At 42.0% G+C, this 25709-nt stretch overlaps 1 protein-coding gene and 1 pseudogene across 2 annotated transcripts; one reads left to right on the top strand and one right to left on the bottom strand.

Moving 5' to 3' along the window:
• The first annotated feature begins 8372 nt into the window (after positions 1 to 8372).
• On the top strand, positions 8373 to 9356 carry LOC123181584 (cyclin-dependent protein kinase inhibitor SMR1-like; annotated as a pseudogene).
• A 1192-nt stretch (positions 9357 to 10548) lies between these two features.
• On the bottom strand, positions 10549 to 20859 carry LOC123181583 (syndetin). 2 transcript variants are annotated; one of them, XM_044593881.1, is made up of 25 exons: positions 20358 to 20859; positions 20091 to 20258; positions 19933 to 20007; positions 19523 to 19601; positions 19209 to 19273; positions 19034 to 19123; positions 18637 to 18726; positions 18285 to 18371; positions 18046 to 18129; positions 17821 to 17940; positions 17528 to 17556; positions 16800 to 16932; positions 15870 to 16310; positions 14843 to 15312; positions 14694 to 14757; positions 14493 to 14595; positions 14202 to 14374; positions 12958 to 13083; positions 12793 to 12863; positions 12561 to 12623; positions 12134 to 12206; positions 11748 to 11867; positions 11586 to 11663; positions 11050 to 11100; positions 10549 to 10961 (listed from the first exon to the last, which is right to left on the bottom strand). In XM_044593881.1, exons 1-25 carry the CDS (start codon positions 20616 to 20618, stop codon positions 10851 to 10853), a joined length of 3225 nt encoding a protein of 1074 aa, XP_044449816.1. In that variant the 5' UTR covers positions 20619 to 20859; the 3' UTR covers positions 10549 to 10850. The 2 variants fall into 2 exon arrangements, with proteins under 2 accessions (XP_044449816.1, XP_044449817.1); XM_044593882.1 differs by having other exon boundaries at positions 19209 to 19268; positions 20358 to 20528.
• Between the last annotated feature and the right edge of the window lie 4850 nt (positions 20860 to 25709).

Here is a 25709-nt window from a genome sequence, read left to right as displayed (position 1 = left end):
GATGTGCATGCCCTCCCGAGGCCCTCCTATGGCCCACATATCTTGGCCTTTTTATCCCCTTTTGTCCAAAAACAACCCTGTTATTTTTATATAATTTTTCTGATGATGTTTCCTAGAAGAATAGATACCACTAAAGAAATTTTGCTAAAAACCTTGTCAGTCCTTATAGGTTTTATTTATATGAGCAAGTTTTGAGGGCAAAATCTATGCAAAAGTATTTGGAAACATAGATATGTCTAAGACATATCAGCTCACCCAAGCTTAACTTATTGTTTGTCCTCAAGCAATTCACTTGGCAAAGTGATGCGACGAAGGAAAAATTATGAACACTTGCGTAACCCATGTGTAGAGATTTATGAACATGCTTTAAATATAACAATCATATAAGAATATGCATGCATAGAGTGAGGATGTATGGCATGCTTATCTCAAGATAAAATTTTAATCTCCAAGAAAGTCGTAGTGTAATAACATTGGGTATAACTAGTTTGAGATGGATCATGCCATAGGGTCATAATAGAGTATCTCCCAAATCATACGAGGCTAGATTGCAAACATAAAGTAATACATATACATCAATGAAGTCGAGGTGGTGACTAGGTCCACTCATTTGAAAGTGGAAGCATCACATTCATGCTATACTCAACCGTAATTGTTAGCAAAAATACATATTACACTCGGGATGACCTCTAGGCTCACTCTAACTGGTGCCGCAAGATTGATGGATTTGACTTAACATAAATTAGAAGAATGGGCCCTACACAGAAGGGATCAGGATTGTCAAGCATTTATTTTTATAAAATGTTGTCAACTTCTACTACCAAGGATTTTGCAATTGCTTCTGAATTTGATGAGTTGAAAGAGTAGTTTTACCATTGCCACTTATAATGGCCCCGCGCCTCCTTTATCTCTAATTTTTTTACTTACACTTTTCTTTTATGGGGCACTAGTGTCCTGCAAGTGCACAAAGCTGGTTGTAGCATTTTCACAAGAAGTATTAGCTCGGTTATATATCAAACCCAAGAGAGCCAAGAAATGCAACTATTGGCCCAGTGACTACGTTGTCACGTGCGCAACTATGCCCAAAACGTAGTTTAGAAATAGTGCAATTTTATCTATTGATATAAAGATGGTAAACACAAGAATTAACTAACTACAAACAAGAAGGCAAAAACTATAATAAAATGGGACTACGCCAAGTGAGACGATGCTTGAGCATAGGTTTCAGATTCATCACTACTAGTATTTAAGGTACTCGGTCGTGTCCGTTCACAACCTTGTGTGATACATAATATATGTTATATGTGTATTATTCGGGCAGAGCCAAATATATATATGTGTGTGTGTGTGTGCGCGCGCGCGCATTCTGCCATAGCTCTGTATCATGCATGCCACCATCATCCTCTTCCCTTGTTGGTGGAAGCAACAATGATTAATGGTCTTCCTATGGACGTGACATGAGGCTTTGGGGTCTCCCTTATTCCCCTTATCAAACGTTGGCGAAGGGCAAGATAGGTTTTTTTCACTGTAATACCTCCTCATCCCAGCTTTGCAATTGTAGTAATACCCTTCAAGTCCCAAAGGGATAATATTGTGTAGCCGGCCTTCCCATAATATCGTGAAGAACATTAACACAACCATACTTCATATATGGAATATCACCGCATTCAATTCATTCAAGTACAAGATTTCATCCATATCCCTGAGAAATAGGGCAATTACTCAAACATGTACATGATTAGCATAAAGGGCAGAGACAAGTTATAAGTCAAGATCATGTTGGGGAAGGAGAGAGACGTGGCGACACCGGTGGAGATGGCACTGGCCCTCCGTCCGGTGCGGAGATTTAACGGAGACTCCCTCTCCCTTCTTCCTTGTCTTGGACCTTCCTCTATGGTAGACATAGTCTTGCCACATCAGTGGTTGTGTGTCAGCTCGGTATTTATATGTGACAGCACCGACGGCTAGGGTTGGTGTTGTATGTGTAGTCGGCCTCTACGGGTCTCCTCCATGGACCCTCCTCCTTCCCTTTGATCCAAGGAATTTAGAGCGGTCCCAACCTCTCCCAATACCTTCCTTGATGTTCAAGGAATGTGTGGAAACATACGGGGACAAAATCAATGAAGAACCATGGAAGTTACAGCCAAATCATAGCCCATATTGTATGGTGTGAGCAGCGATATGAGTAGCCCTAGTTCATTTGTGCATTGCCTTCTCCTCTAGAACTATGTGTTTCATTTCGATTTTGTTCGCCATTTCCTCATATAAACTCTGTTGGGTGTTCTTGGGCTCATTGGATTCATATGAACGAACCCAATAACCTCATGGCGTTGGAGTTTCAATTTGGGCATCTTGGAAAACTTCATTTTTTTCAAACTCCATCAAAGACCTGTATCTAGGCTTGCAACTTCTCTACTTTGGCCCTATCTTGGTTCCTTTTATCTTGTCAAGTCAATGGGAGCTCCAATACACCTGCAAAGACAGCAAAACCAAGTAAAATCTAAATATTATTAAATGCAATAAAATAGAATTTATGCAAAATGTATGTGAAAATGGCTATATGTGTATGATATGATGGATTTTGATGCAAAAATGTGCAACAAATTATTTCTAAAACATGATACAAAATCCACTGATCAGCCACCATCACAAGCTCGTAGAATATTGCTCTTCCCACCCATCAAAATTTTGGGCAATAAAAATGTAACAAGTTGTCGTGAAAATGAAAATTTACTTGGAATGAGTTTGCAGACAAGGATAGGTAGATATAATAGACATAATAATAGAAGTCCTTTGAAACTTGGATGTCGTTGTTATAATTGTGTTAAAGGTATAGTCTTATAGGAACACGACACCATAGTACTTGAAATAATAGATTTGACATTGCTTAAGGAGGAAGTTGGCCGATGAAATTGATGTTTCGAATTTTTTGGGATTGCAACAAGCCAAAACATGTCTCTCAAACATTAAAATATGATGTGTGTGTGTGTCTTAGGCCCTTTGTGACAATAAGAGAAAGTTGGCTACTCCGCTGGTGGTTCACGCACGTACCAGCAATGCTATGAGGTGTAATATTTTGCTTTCTCTAAGATTTGTGATATGCCTTGTGAAAGTTTAGCACTCAATGACCAATGAGTGATCCACCAAGGGTAAATCTCTGATCTCGGTTACGAGTGGGATCTCATTTTAGCGGCAACGCTACATTAGATATTGCAACTCCTCCCACAAACACATCCCCACTTTACATATATCACTTTTGGACAGGTCTTGTTTACCGGGAGACAGATATCGACGTTAAGCACAATGACTGAATTGAGCACTTGAAAGGCTTGACTAGATAATATTTGTGGAAGAGTAACATGGTACTCTGGTTTTGCTCTTTCTTTTCAACACTATCTCACACTCTTAATAAAGCTTTACTTACTTTTTAGTTTTCCCGTCAAACAAGTGTTGACTAGCTAGCAATAAAATAAATGTTAGCTAACTAATTTAACTCTATAATAATAGTTTTTTCCTAAGTGTAGTGGCCTAACAATCATTTGTATTAACCAAGTTGTTGTTGTAGCTATGATACATTTTCATATGAAAGAACATGTAGACCTACCTAGGCATTACCAATCGTAAGTGAAGCTAACCTTCTTCCAATTTTAGTTTAAACTCCAAGTTCTTTATGGGTTGGTATTCTTGTGCAATGACAATGGAAGCTTAAGCTTGGGGATTTAAATGAGTGGATTTTACACTCATATTTTCATGCGTTTAAACTTGATTTTCTATGTGATTATTACTTCAATTGTCCTAATAATCACTAATAATTGCAACAATATGCAAGTAACCTTGTTCTGATGTATGTGTAGATATGGATGTAATCTGGAGGAAATGAAGACATGACCAGGCAATACATCAAGAGAGGATCATTTCCATATAAAGAAGACCACATGGGTGACTCCAAAATTGATACAACCTCTGGTGCGAGTGGGGTGTGATCATACCGATGGTCGTACCGCCTGGAATCGGAGCCGAGAAGTCCATCCAAGGCACTTCTCTGTTGGGCTCGAGGTCCACTTCGCAATGCTTCACCCCTGAAATCCTATTCCAGACGATCTACACTATATAAAGGAGGACTATGGAGCCGCCGGCTCGCTACCATACCAGGTCATTTCAATTATGCATGAGCTCCGCCAACGTCTCCCCCTAGGAGCAGTCACCATCTTCATCTCCCTGAGATATACTTGCACTCGAGATTCCATCATGGTCTGCAATAATGTAAGATAGTTAATCATTCATCATCAAATAAACCCATCTAGAATGCCTCTTATTTTTTATTCAATTGCAATGCATGGGTAATTCTCACAAGCTGAGGGTTGAGGCATAGCCACACAACCCATGTGAAGGAAATATGCCCTAGAGGCAATAATAAAGTTGTTATTTATATTTCTTTATATCATGATAAATGTTTATTATTCATGCTAGAATTGTATTAACTGGAAACTTGATACATGTGTGAATACATAGACAAAACAAAGTGTCCCTAGTATGCCTCTACTTGACTAGCTCGTTAATCAAAGATGGTTAAGTTTCCTAACCATAGACATGTGTTGTCATTTGATGAACGGGATCACATCATTAGAGAATGATGTGATGGACAAGACCCATCCGGTAGCTTAGCATAATGATCCTTTAGTTTTATTGCTATTGCTTTCTTCATGACTTATACATGTTCCTCTGACTATGAGATTATGCAACTCCCGAATACCGGAGGAACACCTTGTGTGCTATCAAACGTCACAACGTAACTGGGTGATTATAAAGATGCTCTACAGGTGTCTCCGAAGGTGTTTGTTGGGTTGGCATAGATCAAGATTAGGATTTGTCACTCCGAGTATCGGAGAGGTATCTCTGGGCCCTCTCGGTAATGCACATCACTATAAGCCTTGCAAGCAATGTGACTAATGAGTTAGTTACGGGATGATGCATTATGAAACGAGTAAGGAGACTTGCCGGTAACGAGATTGAACTAGGTATGATGATACCGACGATCGAATCTCGGGCAAGTAACATACCGATCACAAAGGGAATGACGTATGTTGTTATGCGGTTTGACCGATAAAGATCTTCGTAGAATATGTAGGAACCAATATGAGCATCCAGGATCCGCTATTGGTTATTGACCGGAGATGTGTCTCGGTCATGTCTACATAGTTCTCGAACCCGTAGGGTCCGCACGCTTAACGTTCGATGACGATTTGTATTATGAGTTATGTGTTTTGGTGACCAAAGTTTGTTCGGAGTCTCGGATGAGATTACGGACATGATGAGGAGTCTCGAAATGGTCGAGAGGTAAAGATTGATATATTGGAAGGTAGTATTCGGACACCGAAGGGTTCCGGAGTGTATCGGGTACATATCGGAGTACCGAAGAGGTTACCGGAACCCCCCGGGGAAACATATGGGCCATAGGAGGGAGGCTAACAAGCCCACAAGGGGCTGGTGCGCCCCCCACAAGGGATGAGGCCGAATTGGACTAGGGAAGGGGGCGCCACCCCCCTTTTCTTGTCCTACTCCCTCTCCTTTCCCCCTTTCCCCCTCCATGAGAAGGAAAGAAGGGGAGGCGAATCCTACTAGGACTGGGAGTCCTAGTAGGACTCCCCCGTTATGGCGCGCCCCCTAGGGCCGGCCTCCTCCCTCTCCCTCCTTTATATACGTGGGCAGGGCACCCCTTGGAGACACAACAATTGTTCCAAGCCGTGTGCGGCGTCTCTCTCCCCAGCTTGCTCCTCTGGTCATAGCTCGTAGTGCTTAGGCGAAGCCCTGCGCAGATCACATCACCATCACCGTCACCACGCCGTCGTGCTGATGAAACTCTCCCTCGACCCTCTGCTGGATCAAGAGTTCGAGGGACGTCATCGAGCTGAACGTGTGCAGAATTCAGAGGTGTCGTACGTTCGGTACTTGATTGGTTGGATCGCGAAGACGTTCGACTACATCAACCGCGTTAACCTAACGCTTCCGCTTTCGGTCTACGAGGGTACATGGACACACTCTCCCCCTCTCGTTGCTATGCATCTCCTAGATAGATCTTGCGTGATCGTAGGAAATTTTTTGAAATTGCATGCTACGTTCCCAACACCATTTACGTTCTACCCACGGGATCCACTTTATGATTATCTCTATATTATTGTATAACTATTTATCTCCTTTCTCCTCTTGATCCGAAGACTCGCTAGTATCCGATGCGTCGATGATCGACCAAGTGAGAGGCAATTAGCAAGGAAGAATGGAAGGTTGCATTGACGATTGGTGTCAGTAAGGCGACACCAAGTTGTTGTTTTTTACTTCGATGACATTCTAGTTAATAGAAATATCTTGATAATCATCTGATGCATGTTGCAATGAAGTGCTACGTAGCCAGGAATTGTTCCGCAACATTAGTAAATGGACCTTTTGCACTGCCCAACTCGTTTTCTTAGGCATCGTTGTTTCCTCAAACTAGATAATATTTTCTCAAGCATCGTTGTTTCCTCAAATGTGACACAAGTACTGAGTGATTATGAGCTTTCTAAGTTTCCGGGGCCGACTCCATCCCCCTCAACGCAGACTGTATCAAAATTCTTATCCTCTTGCCTGAGAGTTTTAGCTTTACGGAAGGCGGCTTCAGCTATAGCCACTTGGACCTCCTCGGCGCGAATTGGCAATTACATTTCGAGGCATGGCCCGTGCTAGGTTCAAAGACATAGCAACTATCTACTACAATTTGTTCAAAGTCAGAATCTGGCAAAGCGTCAAGTGCACAATGGGTGATGCTCTTTCTTAGATTTCTTCACGCTATTCCAACACAACACTACTCCCTCCGTGTTTGAAATGCTGGTTTTTGGGATATTTATACAGTCTGCTTTGGTCATCTATTAAAAATAGGTATACATTCCAATATTGTAAGTTTGATGTTTTCAATGTTGACAACTATTCTGGATTGATAATCAAACATGTAAAGGTTGACCAATGCAATTTCTACAATGAGTAACATTTTGAAAAGGAATGAGTAGTAGTAGATTTACCCATTTTTTGTTGTGGAATTGATACTAACACAATTCATGAGATTCGCCCACAAAATTGTTATTTAGTGTGATGATGACTTCTAAGATAACTAACTTAGCTGACATGTTTTCAAGAATCTTTCTATATTTTTAATATCAAAAAAGAAAGAGAAAATTTTGTTTCTACCACTCTAGATTTTGCCAATTTTACTTATGCCACTCTCAAATTTGACGTTTAACTTTTGCCACTCTTAGATTTTGACAATGTATCACAATTGACATTCCGTGGCAAAAGCAAAAAAATTAGTTGCAATTGTGATACATTGTCAAAAGCTAATAGTGACAAAAGTAAAAAATAATATTTTTTGCTTTTGTCACGAAATGCCAATTGTGATACATTGTCAAAAGCTATAGTGGCAAAAGTGAAATGTCAAATTTAGTGTGGCAAAAGTAAAATTGGCAAAAGTTAGTGGGAAAAACAAAATGTTCCCAAGCTGAAAAGTATTATTTCGAAAAGGACAAATGTTTCTATCACCTGATGGTAGTTACACTCATGTGGGTTTTGCATGTTGTATGCAGTGTCTATCAAACCAGAGAGTATGCACGCATAGTAGCTAGTATATATACTTTTTAGGTAGTATATACTTTTTTAGTATATTGTTTTATAGGTATAAATATATTTTTTAATATGCTAAAAATTATGAACTCACGTGTAGTTTTTTCATATAGCTTGTTTTGATCTTAGATATAGTATATGAACATACTTAGATCGATAAAGTAATATGTAATACCATGTGATAGTACTCCCTTCATCCCATAATATAAGAGCGTTTTTGACACTAGTGTAGTGTCGAAAACGCTCTTATGGACGGAGGGGGTATATGTGACATGAGGATAACAACCACCGAATGATAGGATATGTTTTCCTCGTTAGAGAATATGTATGCCTTTTTGCAAATATATATATATATATATATATATATATATGTATATATATATATATGTATATATATATATATGTATATATATATATATATGCCTTAATGTCTATGTGTAAGACGTTATGCGACGGAGGGAGTAGTTTGGATTGCTTAGGATAAGATGAGGTAAAAGTGAAGCGGAGTTTAGGTTAAATACGGCCAACAAGGGCTCCACTGCCGGTAGTCCTATCCTGGCCGCACCACCGCCTGTATCTGTATGTACAACTAAACTAGCAGTGCAAAGAGAAACAGTAGTACAAGGACCTAAACGCAATAACGAAATCGAACTAGCCGTGGTGGGCACAAAAGGACACGCGCCCAATACAAAAGTGCGGCTACAAAGGGGGGCCCTTTCTCCCAAAACCGGAGCATATCCCCAGCTAAACCCACCTCACATCGCATCAGCAACAAAGTGCCCCAAGCAACCTCCCCTCCTCCTCCTCCTCGAGCTCCCTCGTTCCCTCCACTACCCCGCACGCGCCGCCACACGCCACGCACCACCACCAACCCAAGAAGCTCCCTCTCCTCTTCCTTCTTCCTTCTCTCTCACAGGCACGCACAAGAGTAGGTGCCGCCGGCCGGCATCGAGATTCGAGACCAGCCATGTCGGCGTCGCCCGAGTTCTACTAGCCGGCGCCGGCCTTCTCCCCATGCCGCTCGCCGCTTGCCCCGCGCGGAGATGTCGCCCCAAGAGCGGCCGGCGGAGCAGGAGTAGCAGGAGGAGTGGACCAGCAGGCAGGCGCGTGGGAGGAGCAGTGCTGCCGGACGCCAACGGGCAAGGGGAGCGAGCTGAAGCAGGCGTCCGCGACGTGCCCGCCGGCGCCGAGGAAGCCGCGGGCGCCGGCCGCGCCGTGCCGGAAGCGGCTGTTCGAGGTGGAGGTGTTCAGCCTGCGGCTGGATGAGCTGGAGCGCCTCTTCTGGCGCCCGCACGCGCCGCCGCCGCCGCCCGAGAAGAAGGCCAAGCTCAAGCGCCGCAGGGTGGCGCCGCCGAGCGCCTCGCCGTCGCCGGGGCCCAGCAAGAGCTAGCTCGCCAGCAGGACGTGCGTCTCCCCGGCCGGCCAAGCCGTTTTGGCCTGCCGGTGCTGGTCGCGGTAGGCAGCTAGTGTAAGATTTGGTACCGCGTTTTTACTGCTGTACTCGTGCTCTATGCTACTACTACTCGATTAGGTCAGTTCGTGGTACCCGTAGCTAGGTCAGGTAGTAGTAGCAGTAGCAGTTCTTTCTTTTTACTGTATGTGATACCCCGTAGCGCTGTGGTCAATGGAGTAATAGTAGTAGTGGTAAACTTGTAACAGGTTAAATTTCCTTCTTCCATAGTGTAATAATAGGTTTAAATTCCCTTCCATGGAGATGGAGTGCAGGCTGTATAGATGTGTAATGAGACGCTCGATCGATGCTGCATCTGCCTATGTACCAGTCCAAGCAGTCTCGTTCCCAATACAAGCACTCCATACTACTCCTACTACTTATTTGTTCTTCAGTCCTGTGTTTATTTTCTCTGAAATTTTAGCCTTGCTCTGTTTGGAGGGGTTGAGGGGGGGTTAATAAATCCAAAATCCCCTCAATTCCCTCCCAACCATCTCAGGGTCTAATCCCATAGCAGGAGGATTATTAACCGAACGAGGCCAAGCGGGTCGCTGCCATGCTTAGGGCAAGCTACGGCACGAGAGATGTTGTGATTCGTCAGTGATTTTGAGCAGTTTTCTATGAAATAATCCTGGCTTCCTTGCACGATGGTTGGCGTGGGGCGCCTCGTACGCCGGCGCGGCCGGCCCTATGCTGCCGCTGCGAGTTGCTGTCTCCGTCCGTCGTTGTCGCCTACGTTGGCCGCTTGGTGGCGTCCTGTTTTCCTTTGATTGATTGCAACCCTGGTTCCTAATGGATTCTTAACTCCTTCCGTTCAGTGGATAATACAGCGACGGCAGCGGCATCCTACTATAAAAATCGGGCCCTGCGCTATGCAGGCCGCAGGGGAGGAGGAATCACCCGTGCAGAGGTAAAGAGAGCAGTGGTACAAACTAGCAATGATATGCCGCCGTGACTTTTACCGAAGTTTCTGCAGCTTTTTGGCGTCCGCAGCTTGTGACGCGGAATGATTCCGCCACCACTGCTGCTAATGAATGTGTTGGGGGTGTTCAGTGTTCGCAGGCAGTTTCTGTCCTGGAATAGTCGAGCCGCAGGCGCTGTGAGAGGAGATGGCGTACGGCCGGGGAGATCTCCTGATGCCCGTCGCAGCCTTCCAGGCTCCCATCATCACGTCGTCCTCAAATCCTTCTGCCTTGCCGGGAACACTGTATTCCGGGGGGAACTTTTCTTTAGCACAGCAGCACGACTAATACGACCATTAAATGGCTGTGTGTACGTATACGATTTCCATACGGATGAATGCAGCAGAACCCGTATCATATCATTATGGTTCCGATATGGGAATTATTACAGCATCGTTCATTTGAAATTTTAACACCGCAATCTGCTGCATCCATGACGCAATTGCTGTCATTTAAGACGCGTGCAGAAAGCTGAGGACGCGCAGCACGTTCGCATACCTGGATGGCTATTCGATTTCGTATTTATTGAGCCAACGCTCTTCATGTACGGTGTACATACAGTACTGTACTGTTCGTTTGCTTCTGGTTGCTAACCCAGCTAAATCACTATGATACAAGGCTCTTGTCCCATAAATATACACCAAGGAAGGATAATGATGGTAACATCATCAAAATGTAAAGAGGTTGGAAGAATTGACAATATCGATGCGGTCCAAAAATATAAGAGGAAAACAGCTCTATATGCAGCTCGAGCAAACAAAAATGAAACGGTTACAAACCACCGCCTTCACCTACGCCGCTGCCTCGATCTTCTCAATGGTTTCTAACCTCGTTTTCCTTTTCCATCCTTTCATGGTGGCCACCAGGTTAACCAGCCCGACAACCTGGCTCTTGCTGTATTCCTACAGAGTTACGCAGCGATAGAAGGTGTAAATTATTTGCATCTTCTAGTTTAAAATGAGCTTCTAGTAAGATTCTCCGAGTTCTTACTGGATGAGACCGTGCCCAGTGGACATACTCCGTCTCTGGCAAATAATAAGCCTGTTTTATTCAAAGAAGAATCATTAACAGCAATAAGCCTGTTTTATTCAAAGAAGAATCGTTAACAGCAATAAGCCTGTTTTATTCAAAGAAGAATCGTTAACAGCAATGGTCTTTGTCAATACCGAATTTATATGGGAAATGAAACACAAGGTCAAATGACGTCCGTATAAAAGTACTCTCCAGGCAGAACTAATGCCATTAAATTACGGTAATGCTATTCAGCTGACGTTCGCTGGGAGGGGATGGCAAATCGAACGTTTTTTAGGGCAATTTATATTGTCGCGAGGATGTCAATTTTGCTTTGCAAGCACGGCAAATCCTGGCAAAAAACTGAACTGAGGCAGATTTGCCATACTTGCCAACTAAACTTGCCATCCTCGGCCAACATAAATTGCCATGCTTCCCAGCTGACGTTCGCTGGTTAAGCCGGTCCTTAAAGTACTGGTATGCACATGATGGTTCAACAAATCTGTGTTACATACCTTCACAAAAGTCTCCACAATTTGTAGCCTCGGCTTAACATTTGACGATACTATGTGTTGCAGCCCATTGATCAGTACCTGAAAGAACAGCAAAACTCTTATACCAAGTCTTGCTCCATGCCTTTCATCAACTCACAAAAGATCACTACATAAGATTACAACCTGAAGGTCAAGTGACATCAATGCACGCCCTTCATCAGTGCACCTTTTCACTCTAGACAGACCTTCAACTAACACTTCTGCAATGCTCTCTATGCCATAGTCCAGCAAGAGGTGTTGGAGCTGGGAAGAACATGAGAAATTTAATTGCCATCAATGTCGGTAATCATCAAAATTTTGTTAGGAGGAACAAATGCAGAGATTCTTGAATTCTGGAAAGTTACTCCCTCCGCTCCAAAATAACTGTCGTGGTTTTAGTTCAAATTTGAACTAAAACCACGGCACTTATTTTGAAACAGAGGGAGTAAAAATTTAATTAACACACGCATAATAAACAAAGTCAAGTGATACTAAAGAGAAAAATATTCAGTTAACTGGCTCACGCTAACCTCCTTAGAAATTCCTCCATGATCCAATCTTGTTTTGTAATGTTTGAACTCGCCCAATAATAAATCAACGTAACTGGAATAGAAAAAAAGGTCCAAAACAAACAATAATCAGAGGCACTTTCAGAGCATCATGTATTCAGCTTCACAGTACCAAGGAGTAACACTGACTGCAAGAGTAGAAGGTGTAATTTATCTTCAAAAACTAAACTTTGCAAGACATAGAAAGGAAGCAATACTATATAGCCACAGAACTCCATCAACATCGCATGCAGATTGATGAATTTAATTTGAAAACTATAATGCACAAGTGAATAAGACACAGTGCCAGAGAATAGTTCAAACGGACATAAAAAAGGGGCCAAAGAGAGAGACTCAAAGCAAGAATTTTCAAGCTACTGGCAAAAAGGCGGCTTAAATATAACCATACCCATTGTGGTCTGTGCCAAGCTCCTTGACCTCCCATTTGGCATTTGCTATCTTATCCGGATACCTGAAAAGCACATCAAATGCAGTAGCTGAGCAAGATACTATTGTTATGTACTTCTAATAGCATCTATGGAGATGCCTATCTCACCCAAGTTATACTCGGCCAAAAGAAATATTAATGACACAAGATTTCAAGGGATTCACGGAACACATGAAAAGTTTATTCAACATACCCATTGATATGCAAAAGCATCCGTGCACTTGTTCTATGAATGTGCTCAGCCAAGTCTGGAACGGTGTCCACCTATCATAAACAAGAAAAATGGCAGATTTCAGCATTTACACAGAATGTACCATGGACAATAGCAGCAGCAATTACAAAAAAAGTCGAGATTTACCAATGTCCCGAAAAACTCTTCAACAACAGAAGTATTATTTTGAGACAACACAGAATGTAGATGGGCTCTAGATCTGTTCAAAACTCGAGCAACCAGTGATACTGTTTCGGCAGCTGCGCATCTCTCCTGCGAGAAAAGGAGAAGTTCCAAATATAGATTCAGGTATTCACTCCCCACTCATAATAGTAGTTTTAAGGTAAACTGGGATATGGAATTATGGGGATTGTGGACATACAGACATACATTTTTCTTATACTAATGTGAAGAAAAAGCTTATAATAGCATCCATGGCGCTTTATAAAGCATATGTTCAGGCACAAAAATAATCTGCTAGCCATGGAAATTTCAGAACACAAAATTTTCAGTTTGACCTAGTTCATGAGAGAATTACACTGATAGTGAGGCACGCGTTCAAGGACTTACGTAAGAATATTATCATAAAGAAAGGATCACATCAGCCTCATGACTACACCTTATAAATTTCTCCCAGTCCTACATCTAGATTCTTTCCATTGTGCCTTTTTTTAAATGACACATAATCCTCCATTAATTTGTACATGAAAATCATCTGCAGACAATATTTGTTTTTCCTTACTTTTGCCCTCCACTTTCTCCATACTCCAGTTATAGGCCGACAATGACAAGGACTCTGCTCTCCTCACCATCCACAAGTAACTTCACAAGGCTAAAAGGTACTCGGCATTCCCTCACATTACATCCAAAAGTTTTGCCTTCCCAATAACCAGCTGCTATAACTTCTTTCTCATATTCACACAAATCAATATAAGCTACTCCCTCCGTATCAAAATATAAGACGTTTTTGTAGGCTGTGGTGCCAAGGGGAGTAATTGGCTATTAAAAGAAAACCGTGAACCAAATATGGAAAACTGTTCTGTGGTAACCAGCAGAAATGAATGAGTAAATTCATCACAGCTGCGACAGTTTATCTTTTTAAATTTAGAAACATATTGGAGCAGTTAATGCTGAAGCATGAAAATATAGACATGTCGCTAATGTTATGAAACTTCATTCACAGCCTCTTAATAACTCCAAGGGCTGCATGAAACCATGAATTAACAGACATGACCTGAATTCTTATGAAGCAAGCTCAAGCCAAATGTGTTGTCTATGACAGGCAAACATTAAATTTATGGTGAGTACTGTACTCAGTTCCAAATACTAAAAATATGTTAAAGTGCACATACATAAGGCTATAAGCATAGCCATGTAAAACAAGCTGTTACCTTTAACCCATAGGAGGTGAACATTGAGCTTGGGGGCGCAGTAGGCATTACATCCATTTGGGCAATAGTTGAACCAATTGATAAAGATGATGAAGATGGATACAAACTGTTCTGTGGTTTAATCCACTGATCAGAGTCTTGTGTTATTTTTGATAAAGCCGCTTTAAGCCGAACTGAATACAACACAAGCATCAGAAAGGACATACGAGCTCCAAATCAGCAATCATGAATTTGCATTAATAGCAACGAACCACGAGCCAAGAAAAATGTTGGATAAAGCATAACCCATACATGATTGAGAATCAGGTAGTGGCTTGCCACTTTGACTCCTGTCCTGGTACCCAAATGTCTCGTATATGTGGTGATAAAAGATGCCAAAAAGTTGGAACATGCCCTGGAATAAGTTGTTAAGTATGAACAGCAGAAGATATTCCACAAACTCCAAATGCATGCAATTTACCGCAACAAAAATCTTTTGACACCATAACTGACCTTAAAAAGCTCAACATTGACCATTTCCAGCTTTTGCATAAGTCTAGCATATTTATCCATCATCCTGATTCCAGTGAAGCAGTGACAGCTTAGCTTAGGCAGTTATGTTATAGGAATTTCTCAAGTTAAGGTACATAAGTATTTGATACCTTAACAAAGAAAGCGATGATCCTGTCTGTGATGAAATGTCTCCATCTTTCCAATGTGAAGTATTGCCTTTCACAATTTTTGTTTTCAATGTCCTACTGGGCAATTGACTATCTTCATCAATGAAATCAGCAAGAAGGTCTTCATTCTCTTCATCAAATGGTGAATTATTTCCATTGCCAACTGATGAGTTGAACAGCACATTGCCCTTCGGGGAGTCCGCGGAGCCATTCTCTAACTTGAAAGAAAATGGGTTCCCAATATTAAGCCAGGAAGCAAATCCATTGTTTTGCCTTCCTGTATTGGTTGCGATAGAATTTCCACGGAAATAATCTTTTGGCAAGGTAGAACTACCACTGGTAGGCGAAATCAGTGCAGCGCCATCACCAGTAAGTCCTGCTAAACTAATTATCTGACTAGCTTCAGCAGACATTATTGTCCAAGACTCCTTTTCCAGTACCATTTTAAGTGCCTGCCAAAAGAATCACAAAATGAAAACTATTAAAATGCCACACTGAAATAAAAGTCAACAATGACCATGCCATCAATAAAGTAAAATGCTGACGAGAGCAATCCATACAATACCAGAACACAAAACAGTAGTGAAACATAGCAAAGTATGTAAATGCCCCAGTTCATAATGCGGTTGTACTTGTACTGTTAAAAAACGAGCCGGGGGAGGGGGTGGATAGGGAAGCCTCAGGTTGTTTTATCAAAAGAGTGACAAGTGGATTTACTGTTGTACTGACTCAGGAAATTGATGCAAAGATAAACAGAAGCAGCTCGCATCGAGATCAGTCTACAACAGCAAATCCTGAAATACAATGGCTAAAACATTGGCACCATGTTTCTACAGAAACTACACTCTTTGCTCGATGCTATAGTTTCAACAGTGGTTTAATAACTTGACAGCACTCATGGAGTTTGCATAGTTGGATAAAGGTCTAGTGTGATAGTTTCCTTTTATCTGACCCGCAGAACAATTAATGCTTGTACTCCTAATAACTGAATAGTAGTCATTGGGCATACGTATATATTTTGCCGGTGAAAGGTCACTATGTAGTTCAAACAGACTGTCTTCAGCTTCTGTCGGAATTCGCTAGCTTCAAACCCACAAAATGCTTCACCGGCCAAAATAAATATTGTGAGATCTTCATAGTTCTTCAGAAATTGGTATATGCTAGTTGAAGAAACAGCTGAACAAGCCAGTAAAACAGACAGGCGACTTGTTGCCAGTTGCCAAAGATTTCTCCGCCCCCTTTCAAATGTATATGCAACAAGTTTTGTAGCATCTTTCCTCAGTTGATAGAATGGAGCATCTGTTCCTGATGTGCTAGCATCAGGATTACTGACAGAAGATGGCATCCTGTCGCTCTTCGTGGCAGCAACATCATCCTGATTGACTACTGCACTTGAATGGCTTCTTCCTGTATCAGCTGAAGTTCCACTTGCACTCTGAGATGTGTTATTCTGAAGAGAAGAAAACACAGGTTCCATTAATAACAAACATTCAAATCAGAATTGTTAAGAACTCAACCAAAATATTTCATCAGATTTAGATGCAAATATATGGGAAGATAGATCAAACTAGATTTGATTTACTTCATACTGAGATCAGGTCGACTGGCAACATATATGAGTTTTATCAACTATCAGTTCCATAAACAGGGAAGAGTTTAAAAAACTGTTGACATTTGACACCTGTATATAAGAAGCTTCTTCAGCTGGAAGTTCCTACGGCATCACATATACAATCAATAACGCAGAAAGTTCTAATTTGTAGTTTTTCATAATGGTTTACACTTACATAGAAATGGATTCACCAATTCTAGTACAAACATGATTCAGAAGGCAAGTCCAAATACGAATTGTACTTGCTTATGAGGCTGCCATTAATCTAGACACACCATCAAAATTTCAAGAAAAAAATTTGACTGCACACCTATAAAAAAAAGTTACCTTTGCTTCTGGGCAAAAGCTCATAATAGCATAATATGACCGCATCAATGAAAATATGCTCTCAAGAGTTTTTAACAAGCAGGGGCGGAGTTTGGACTCAGGAACTTGAACACAAAGATCACTATATGTAAATCTGCAGAAAATAAACATCAGTGGAGTGAGTACTCAAGAGAAACTTGAATAGTGTCCGGTTTTATATTGGAGTATCTAGCCCACAAGATTCCCTCAAAAAAACTAACGTGAGTTTATCTGTAAAATGACACAAATGATAGGACACATTTACATACATCTTATACTGCTTTAGATGATTGGAAACGGTCGGTCAGTGTATGGCAACATGGACTGGGTTGGTACACCACTATTCTAGCAGAGAAGGGACCATGATTTTCCGCAGAAACTGCAGCACTCGAGACAATAGCATGCCAACATATGAAGCTCTAATTTTTCAGTAAATCAATCCCAGTGTAAGATGTAAATTGTGAAACATAATCCTTTTAAGTTAATACTTCCTTCGTTCCAAAATAGATGACCCAACTTTATACTAACTTTGTACTATAGTTATTATAAAGTTGAGTCATCTATTTTGGGACGGAGGGAGTACTTTGGTTTGCCAAAAAAAATCGTCCAAGGCTGATAAAATTCACCCATCCATATGTACGGAAAACAGTGTAAGTTCTATTTAATCTTAGTGCAATGAAAAGAACAAACATAAGGTGCTAAATACATACCTATTTCTCTGCGTATTGTTTCCCACCTCCTGCAATATTAGAGAAAATAGTACGTTATGGAAAGAGCTGTCATATTGCACAACAACCCAAGTGAGCAAAAATACATTACTACATAACTTCGACTGCAAGTCAATCTACTCTTATCTGGACCAAAGCAATCTACTAGACCTAGACTAACAGGAAACCATAATAACCCCTAAAAAATATGGCATGTGAAGAAGTTAACAGTAAAAGAGTGTATGAACAGCAAGAGTATAGCAAGAAAGAATATGCCAATAAATCAAATGTGATACCTCTTCCAACATTTCCTTCAGGACAATATGTGTTCGAGAGAGTACTTCTTGCAAAAAGAAACTCTGCATCTTTTCAGCCATGCCACCAATGTCACCCATCAATGCGAATGCATCAATCACCTATAATTCAGAGTTAATCGTTAAAAGGATATAATTCAAGAAAGTTAGCAAAAAATATAACCAACCCAAGAAAGCATACAAATTAATGGCCAGGTAAATACTCACGGTTAGATAGCTTTCTTCACTGAAGGTCTGACAGACTCCCAGTAAATGGTTGTCCAACTTTCTGATTGTCCTTGCTAACCATGCCTGCAGGGCAGAAATACCATCATCAGAATATAAATATAAAAAATAAAACAAACGAAGTGAGAAATGCAGATGACTCCATCGAATTTGATGGTGCTCAAGAGTTTTGTTTCTCTGAATAACCCAACAGAAAACCATGGGATGAATGCCACAATTACCTCAATCCCTCGTCCCATTTCTTGTATGGCAGAAAGGCCTGAATAGTTCTCCAAGATTTGCAGATACTCTGGTAATAATTGAAATGCCTGCGACCATCAGTAAGGTATCATAAGGAAACTAACATAATTTGGACGAAAAATATGGATTGCCATACACATAGCAAACACACATCACTAGGGTCATTTAAGTGGAGTAACAAACAACCCTCATTCCAAAATGTGATTATGGGGTTGAAAACTACTGTAGTAAGATTGTGAAATAAAGATTATGCAGATATCTATCTTGAGTAGAGAAGAAGATAAACAACGAACTAGAGCAAATTAGAAGTGCTCATGGCCAAAATCAGCCTACCTGAAAGTAATTTTCTTTCTCAACAAAAGTTTCTAGCTCCATTTGCATATCTTGAGCATGTCGAAGTTCTGTAAGAACAGGAAGAACATCCTGCATTACACAAAAACTAAACCTTTTTATGTATAGATCCTCAATTCTACGTATCTAGAGCTAGCTGTAGTGAAAGAGATATAGCATTTAAATTTAACAATGCATTAAACATTTATAACTCCATCTTAAGAGTTAACACCATGATAGGCAAAGGAAGTGTTGACCTAGGAGTTAAACACACCAAGAACCTCATCTTATAATAGAATTAAAATGGCAGCTCAGTGATCTTTATGAACAGCCTAGGGACAATCACCAAGCCTATCCAGTTAACGCAGAACATACAGATAAAACAACAGCAGGCACCTACCAACAAAGCTTGTTTTTTCTTTGATTTTACATTGACAACCAGATCCCTTGACACCTCATTCTTGGAAGAGGATATGTGCCTTCGACCGTTCTGAAATAATAATTAATTCATAAGGACCAGATACCCATGAGGGGTAAAATAATGTTTGCAAGGAGAAATTTTCGTGAGGTAATACCATGCAGATCACATTTGCAACCTTTAAGTCTTGTTCTAACTCCATCACTAACTGCATCCCCTTCACTGGCCAAAAATTAGTATCAGAAATCTGGTTTTCGTTAAAGGCGACGTTTTGGTAGCATATAATACATATGTCTATTAATCATAACTAAAAGGGCTTAAAAACCTAAACATGTCAAAGGAGAAGCACCCATCGAATGGATCAGTCAAAGACAAAATTGCAAAGGAATTCAATTGAAATATATCCTATAACGTGCAGAGAAATAGAAAACTAATCAACGAAGATATTGTACAGTCTGATCGGACACATACCCATTTCTTCATGGTGACCCATAACATGATGAGACAATCGTTCTGCAATCTTGTCGAGCTGCGCTAATCTCAAAGTAGACTGCAAAAATGAAATGTGCATCGTTAAAAAAAAAAGAGGAAAGTGTTAATGTGGTAACAGAAGTGCACATTAATAGAGAGAACTGAACTTTTGGTGGCGATTGTCAAATATATTCATGGATAACTAGAATGATAGGAATGACAAAAGGGAGTCGGTTTCCTCTACAGAGGGCATAAGTTGCATTCATAAGGCAATTACTTCCGAAACTGTCATTAACATATCCGCACTGGTATGCGTGCAAATGTCACTCAGAAGAATGGTCTACATAAGTTTGTACATAGCATGCACTGTGGTGATAATGACTTGAGGTGATTATAACTGGCACACTGACCTGCTTATCGAAATAGGTGGCGTCACCAGCTCCTTCCGAAATATTTGCCAGAATGTACTTTATGGGGTCGAATTCCTGCACATAATTCGAACTCAAAAGCATCAAGCCCAACTGGCACAAAGCGGCAGCACCCACACCTCGAAAAATGCAGCACCAACCTCCTCATAGAACACCTCCTCGAGCTCACCCACGGCGGGCCCCTGCGGGTTGCTCCCGTAGATCGAGACCAGGTCCTCCGAATTGGACGGCAGGTTGATCCTCTCGTGCGGTGGCAGCCCGGCGATCGCGCGCGCAGCGGCCGCGGCTGCGGCAGCTCGAGCTGGAACCTACAGGCGCACGGCACAATGATGAGCAGCCAACCACTATCGCCGGATCCAACACGGGGCGACGGGAGGGAGGGAGGGAGGGGTGGAGCAGCACGATACCTCGGGGCGGGAAGGGACAGGGGCTGGGGTCGGGGGGATGAGGCCGAGGGAGCGCGCGGAGCGGACGGAGCTGAGGAGCCTCTCGCCGACGCGGGAGAGGTCCATGCCGCCGCCCTGGATCAGGAGCAGGGGCAGGAAGACGAGCGGCGAGGGCCCCGACTCGAAGAGCTCGCCGCCGCCGCCGCCGAAGAGGGAGGGGGAGGCGGAGGAGGAGGAGGAGGAGGCCGATGGCGCGGAAGGCGGCGGCGCGTCGCCCCGCATCTCAGCGGCTCCGCGCCCCCTCGGCGCGGCGGGGGACCATGGGAGGGAGCGCCGCCCGCGGCAGCTCCCAGATCCGCGCGCGGGTTAGGGCTCGCCCCGCGCGTCGTCGGTGGGCTGGATCGCGCGGGGGAGAGGACCGGGTGGTTGGTCGGTCGGTCGGTCGCGTGGCTCCTGTGTGTCTGCGTGTGTTGGAGTGGGGGAGAGGACGCACGGTACGGGGCTGGAGGAGAAGAAAGAGCGTTGAGGTAATAGGCGAGACGAGGAAGGGGATGAACTGGTTTTTTTCTTGTTTCTCCGCGGCATTTTTCCATGGGGAAAGGTCGCCGTGTTTTCGGGTAGTCGCTTCGAATCACTATCTTGTGAAGTGTTCGGGTCATGTGTGTTGAACTGTCGATGAGTTTCCTTTTTCAGACCTCGTGTTTTTGCATGTGCACGAATAAACATACAAGTAATCCTATATACTAGTATTAAAATTGGCATTACGTTATTTTTATGGTTTTTATTTACTCCCTTGGTCCCAAATTACTTATCTTACTTTTATCTAGACACAGATGTATTTATTTTATGTTTTTTTATGGATCATGAGAATGGCATTGGTCTTGGTTGAGTTCTACCTTTTGCATGTTTAGGTATAAACCATCATAAATTTACTTATGCTCTGTTTGGATGTTGATATTCGGTGCCATGGAATTGAATTGGCCCCAATATCAAATCTCCGTGACTTTGATATTGACATTGAGCTCGAATTCTGTTGTTTGGATGTACACAGAATTGACACTTAGAATTTGCATGAGAGACTCAATTCTGAAGCTTGTTTGGATGGTCATTCTCTACATTGGAATTGTTGGTTTGTCATAGGCTGAATATTGTACATTGATGTAAAAGTTTAAAACTAAATTATATGCAATAGCAACACTTACACAAATACAACAATAATTAGGCATCAATTACCAACAAACTCTCTCTCTCTCTAACTCACACCCCCTCTCTCTCTGCACTAACCTGCAAAAGGTAAAAAAAAACAATCTCAAATTACTAGCACATGCGGGTGAGGATTAGGGGATTTGGTTTCTGTGTAGGATTAGGGAGGGGCTGGTTGCTAGAGGAAGAAGTAGCCATGGGGGAAGATCCCGCCGTGCCTTCTACCAAGGGAGGAGGGCGTGTGGTGGTGGGTCAAGCAGACGGCGGCCACAGGAACTAGGGCAAGGCAAAGCGAGCGAGCAGGGAGATGGGACGCGGGGTGGGTGAGGCGGACGCGCCTGAAGGTAGTCGTATGCGTGGGAGAAGGGGATCCGCCGGAGAGAAGAGAGAAGGAAGACAACGGAGAGGGATGACATGCGCCGCCGGGTGCACCGCGTCGCTCCTGTGTTTCCCTGCTCTCCCGCTCTCGTGTTCTTTTCCCTCGAGCACGGGCGAACCGGTAAGTGAGCGCTCGATCCCGAATATCAGCCAAAGTCGAGGTCGTGGCCTCTGAATTCAGGAATAGGTACGCGGGCCGCGAGAGTGGGCTAGCCAATATCGCAGGCCAATTCAACAACTCAATTCCCTGACCATCCAAACAACAACATTCGGGCTGGCCAATGCCAATATCAATTTCTAGGCCTCAATATCAACATCTGAACGGGGCGTTAGTGAGATGCTCAATGTGTGCAATTACAAAATAAAGGAAAAGACACACCTACGTGCTTGAGGCGAGCTCAAATGGTGTGTCAAAGGCAATAAACCGCCAAACCTTAGCAAAAAAATAGATGATACATCTACTGTTGTTGCATGAGCAATAGGGTTTGGTCTTTGAAGCATGGGTATTTGAATTGATAATACGAGAACTGAAATTAAAAATACATAAGATTTATTGGACTTGATTTGGCCCATGAATTTTATGACGGTATAATGTTGTATTGCTCATCCTTACGCTAGCTTAATTATCCCTACTAATTATGTTAGGACACAATCAACACATACATAGCATACACCACACGATATATATTGGTACCACAAATCTCATTGCACTTGCATAATCAAGAGGATTAATACAACTCTACCATAACTCCGCATACAATGTTACACCACACGTATAAGGTTTGCACAATATAACAACAACACTGGTAAAAAAAGAGATTCGATGAATTATGAACTATGTCTCAACCATGGACAGAGCTAATTAAGCTATGATCGAGGTGTCCTGGCCAACTAAGTCAGGACGGGAAGCTTTTTTCACTTCGACCTGTTATACACCACATAAAAATTAGATAATCATCACCATGTGTTGATCCTAAAACCCAGCCAATTTAGTTTGCTTCATCTAGTTTTCATGTTTGTGTTTTACCATCACATGATGTTAACTCCTCATGTTTTTGATCCACTTTGCTTTTCAACCCAGGTCACCGTAGTGATAAGGCCAATGTTGATGGGTAGTCAATGAAGGTGATATGGGGGGCCACTCAAGTTGCGTTTTTACAGTTGTTAGTGATATCTTGTTATGCGTTTGCTTTACTTCGAGAGGAATTCTATCTCTCAAAAAAAGGTTTGGAAGATTTTTGGAATCTCATTTTTCACGGTTACCTTCTCATCACTAAACAGGAAGGACTTAATGCGGTAGCAACCATACACATCATTTTTCATTCAAACTTTGAGCCCGTTCGGATCTTCTCCAGCTTCACCAAATAGTCAGCTTCCTGAGAAGCCAGCCGCCACCAGCTTCTGACAGGAGAACAATGCGTTACGTAGCACTGAGCAGCTCCTCTCCGTCTGCATGGGCTGGAAGCCCAGGAAGCGAGTTTGAGGCCTAGTTTGGTGGCTCGTAACGAGAGCAAAACGGTTCGATCGAGAAAAAAAAGGGAAATTTTTGTTTTTGCCACTCTAGATTTTGCCAATTTTCCTTATGCCACTCTAGATTTTGACATTTCACTTTTGCCACTCTTTGTTTTTGACAATTATCACAATTGCCATTTTGTGGCAAAAGCAAAATAATTTTATTTCATTGTGCCACTCTTAGCTTTTGATAATTATCATAATTGCCACTCTGAAAATTTTGCTTTTGCCACGGGAATGGCAATTGTGATAATTGTCAAAAACTAAGAGTGGCAAAAGTGAAATGTCAAAATCTAGAGTGGCATAAGGAAAATTGGCAAAATCTAGAGTGGCAAAAACAAAATTTTCCCAAAAAAAAAGGTTCGCATGAGGCACTTCGGGAGGGCATTTCCATGTAATTACAAGCAACTTCCCCTTCTCCTTTACGTGAAGGGGATCAGCACTTCCGCTGCTCCTGGTATTTGCATTGTAGGCCGCTCGTCCTCCTGGAGCAAGATTCTCGAAGCTGCACCGTTTGGCAGGCTTCTCGGGAAGCTGGATCGTGGAGGAGATCCGAACGGGCCCTTACTCGGCCATTTTAATCCCTATGTGTCCCAAAAAAAACATCGTCATGTGAATTCAAATAGTTTCTATGGTTTTTACATCTTCTGTCCTATATTACTTGTCTTGGATTTATCTAGACACATATGTATCTATTTTATGATTTTTTGTGAATCATGAGAACCACATAGGCCTTGGTTGAGTTTTAGCTTTTGCATGCTTAGGTCTAAACCATCATAAATTTTCTTAGTGAGATATTCAATTCGTGCAACTATAAAACAAAATGAAAAGACAAACCTACGTGCTTGAGGCAAGCTAAAATGATGTGGCAAGGGCAATAATCCGCCAAGACTTTTAGCAAAAAAAAGATGATACATCTTCCGTTGCTACATGAATTGGTCGCAAGATATTTCAATAGGATTTGATCGTTGAAGCATGAGTATTTGAATTGATAATATGAGAACTAAAATTTAAAATACATAAGATTTATTGTACTTTATTTCGCCCACGAATTTTATGCCGGTAAAGTTGTATTGTTCATCCTTACACTAGTGTAATTATCCCTGATAATTGTGTTAGGACACAACCAACACATACATAGCATACACCACATGATATACACTGGTACCATAAATTTCATTGCACTTGCATAATCAAGAGGATTAATACAACCCGCATACCATAATTCTACATACAATGTTACATCACACGTATAAGCTTTGCACAATATAACAGCAACACTAGTAAAAAAAGAGAGATTCGATGAATTATGAACTTTGTCTCAACCATGGACAAAGCTAATTAAGCTATGCCCGGGGTGTCCTAGCCCCCCTCCCCCCAATTAAGTCAGGGCGGGAGGCTTTTTCCACTTCGACCTGTTTATACAGTGGCGGAGCTAGGCAAAAATGTTTGGGCGGGCCGAAAACAAACTCACACAAAAAGAAATTTTGTAGTGAGCAACTGCTACTGAGAGAACAAATTTGTTATCTGTATAGTCCAATGCAATCCACCACTGGTCAACTGCTGCTGAGAGAGAAAAAAATAGTGTCACCACCAAACAATTCTCAATTAGAGTACATAATAAAATCACACAACGAAACAACAAACCCTTCTCCATCACCAACCCTTCTCCATCATCAATTCCATGATGCTCCCCACTGGGAGTGAGTAATTCCTTCGCAGGCTCGCTGATCGGTGAGGGGTTGGATGAGATTCATCATGTAATCGAGTTAGTTTTGTTAGGGCTTGATCCCTAGTATCCATTATGTTCTGAGATTAATGTTGCAATGGCTTTGCCATGCTTAATGCTTGTCACTTTGGGCCCGGGTGACATGATTTCAGATCTGAACCGTTTATATTATCACCATTATATGTATGTTCTAGATCCGATCTTGCAAGTTATAGTCACTTACTACGTGTTATGATCCGGCAACCCCGGAGTGACAATAGTCGGGACACTTCCCGGTGATGACCGTAGTTTGAGGAGTTCATGTATTCATCGTGTGTTAATGCTCTGTTTTGGTTCTCTATTAAAAGGAGGCCTTAATATCCCTTAGTTTTCTTATGGACCCCGCTGCCACGGGAGGGTAGAACAAAAGATGTCATCCAAGTTCTTTCCATAAGCATGTATGACTATTTACGGAATACATGCCTACACTATATCTATGAACTGGAGCTAGTGCCGTATTGATACGTCTCCAACATATCTATAATTTTTAATTGTTCCATGCTATTATATTA

The sequence above is a fragment of the Triticum aestivum genome, chromosome 1D (assembly GCF_018294505.1).
Source record: "Triticum aestivum cultivar Chinese Spring chromosome 1D, IWGSC CS RefSeq v2.1, whole genome shotgun sequence".
Classification (NCBI taxonomy): domain Eukaryota; kingdom Viridiplantae; phylum Streptophyta; class Magnoliopsida; order Poales; family Poaceae; genus Triticum; species Triticum aestivum.
Note: the sequence above shows the minus strand (reverse complement) of the source record. Positions and strands in the feature narration are given on the sequence as shown.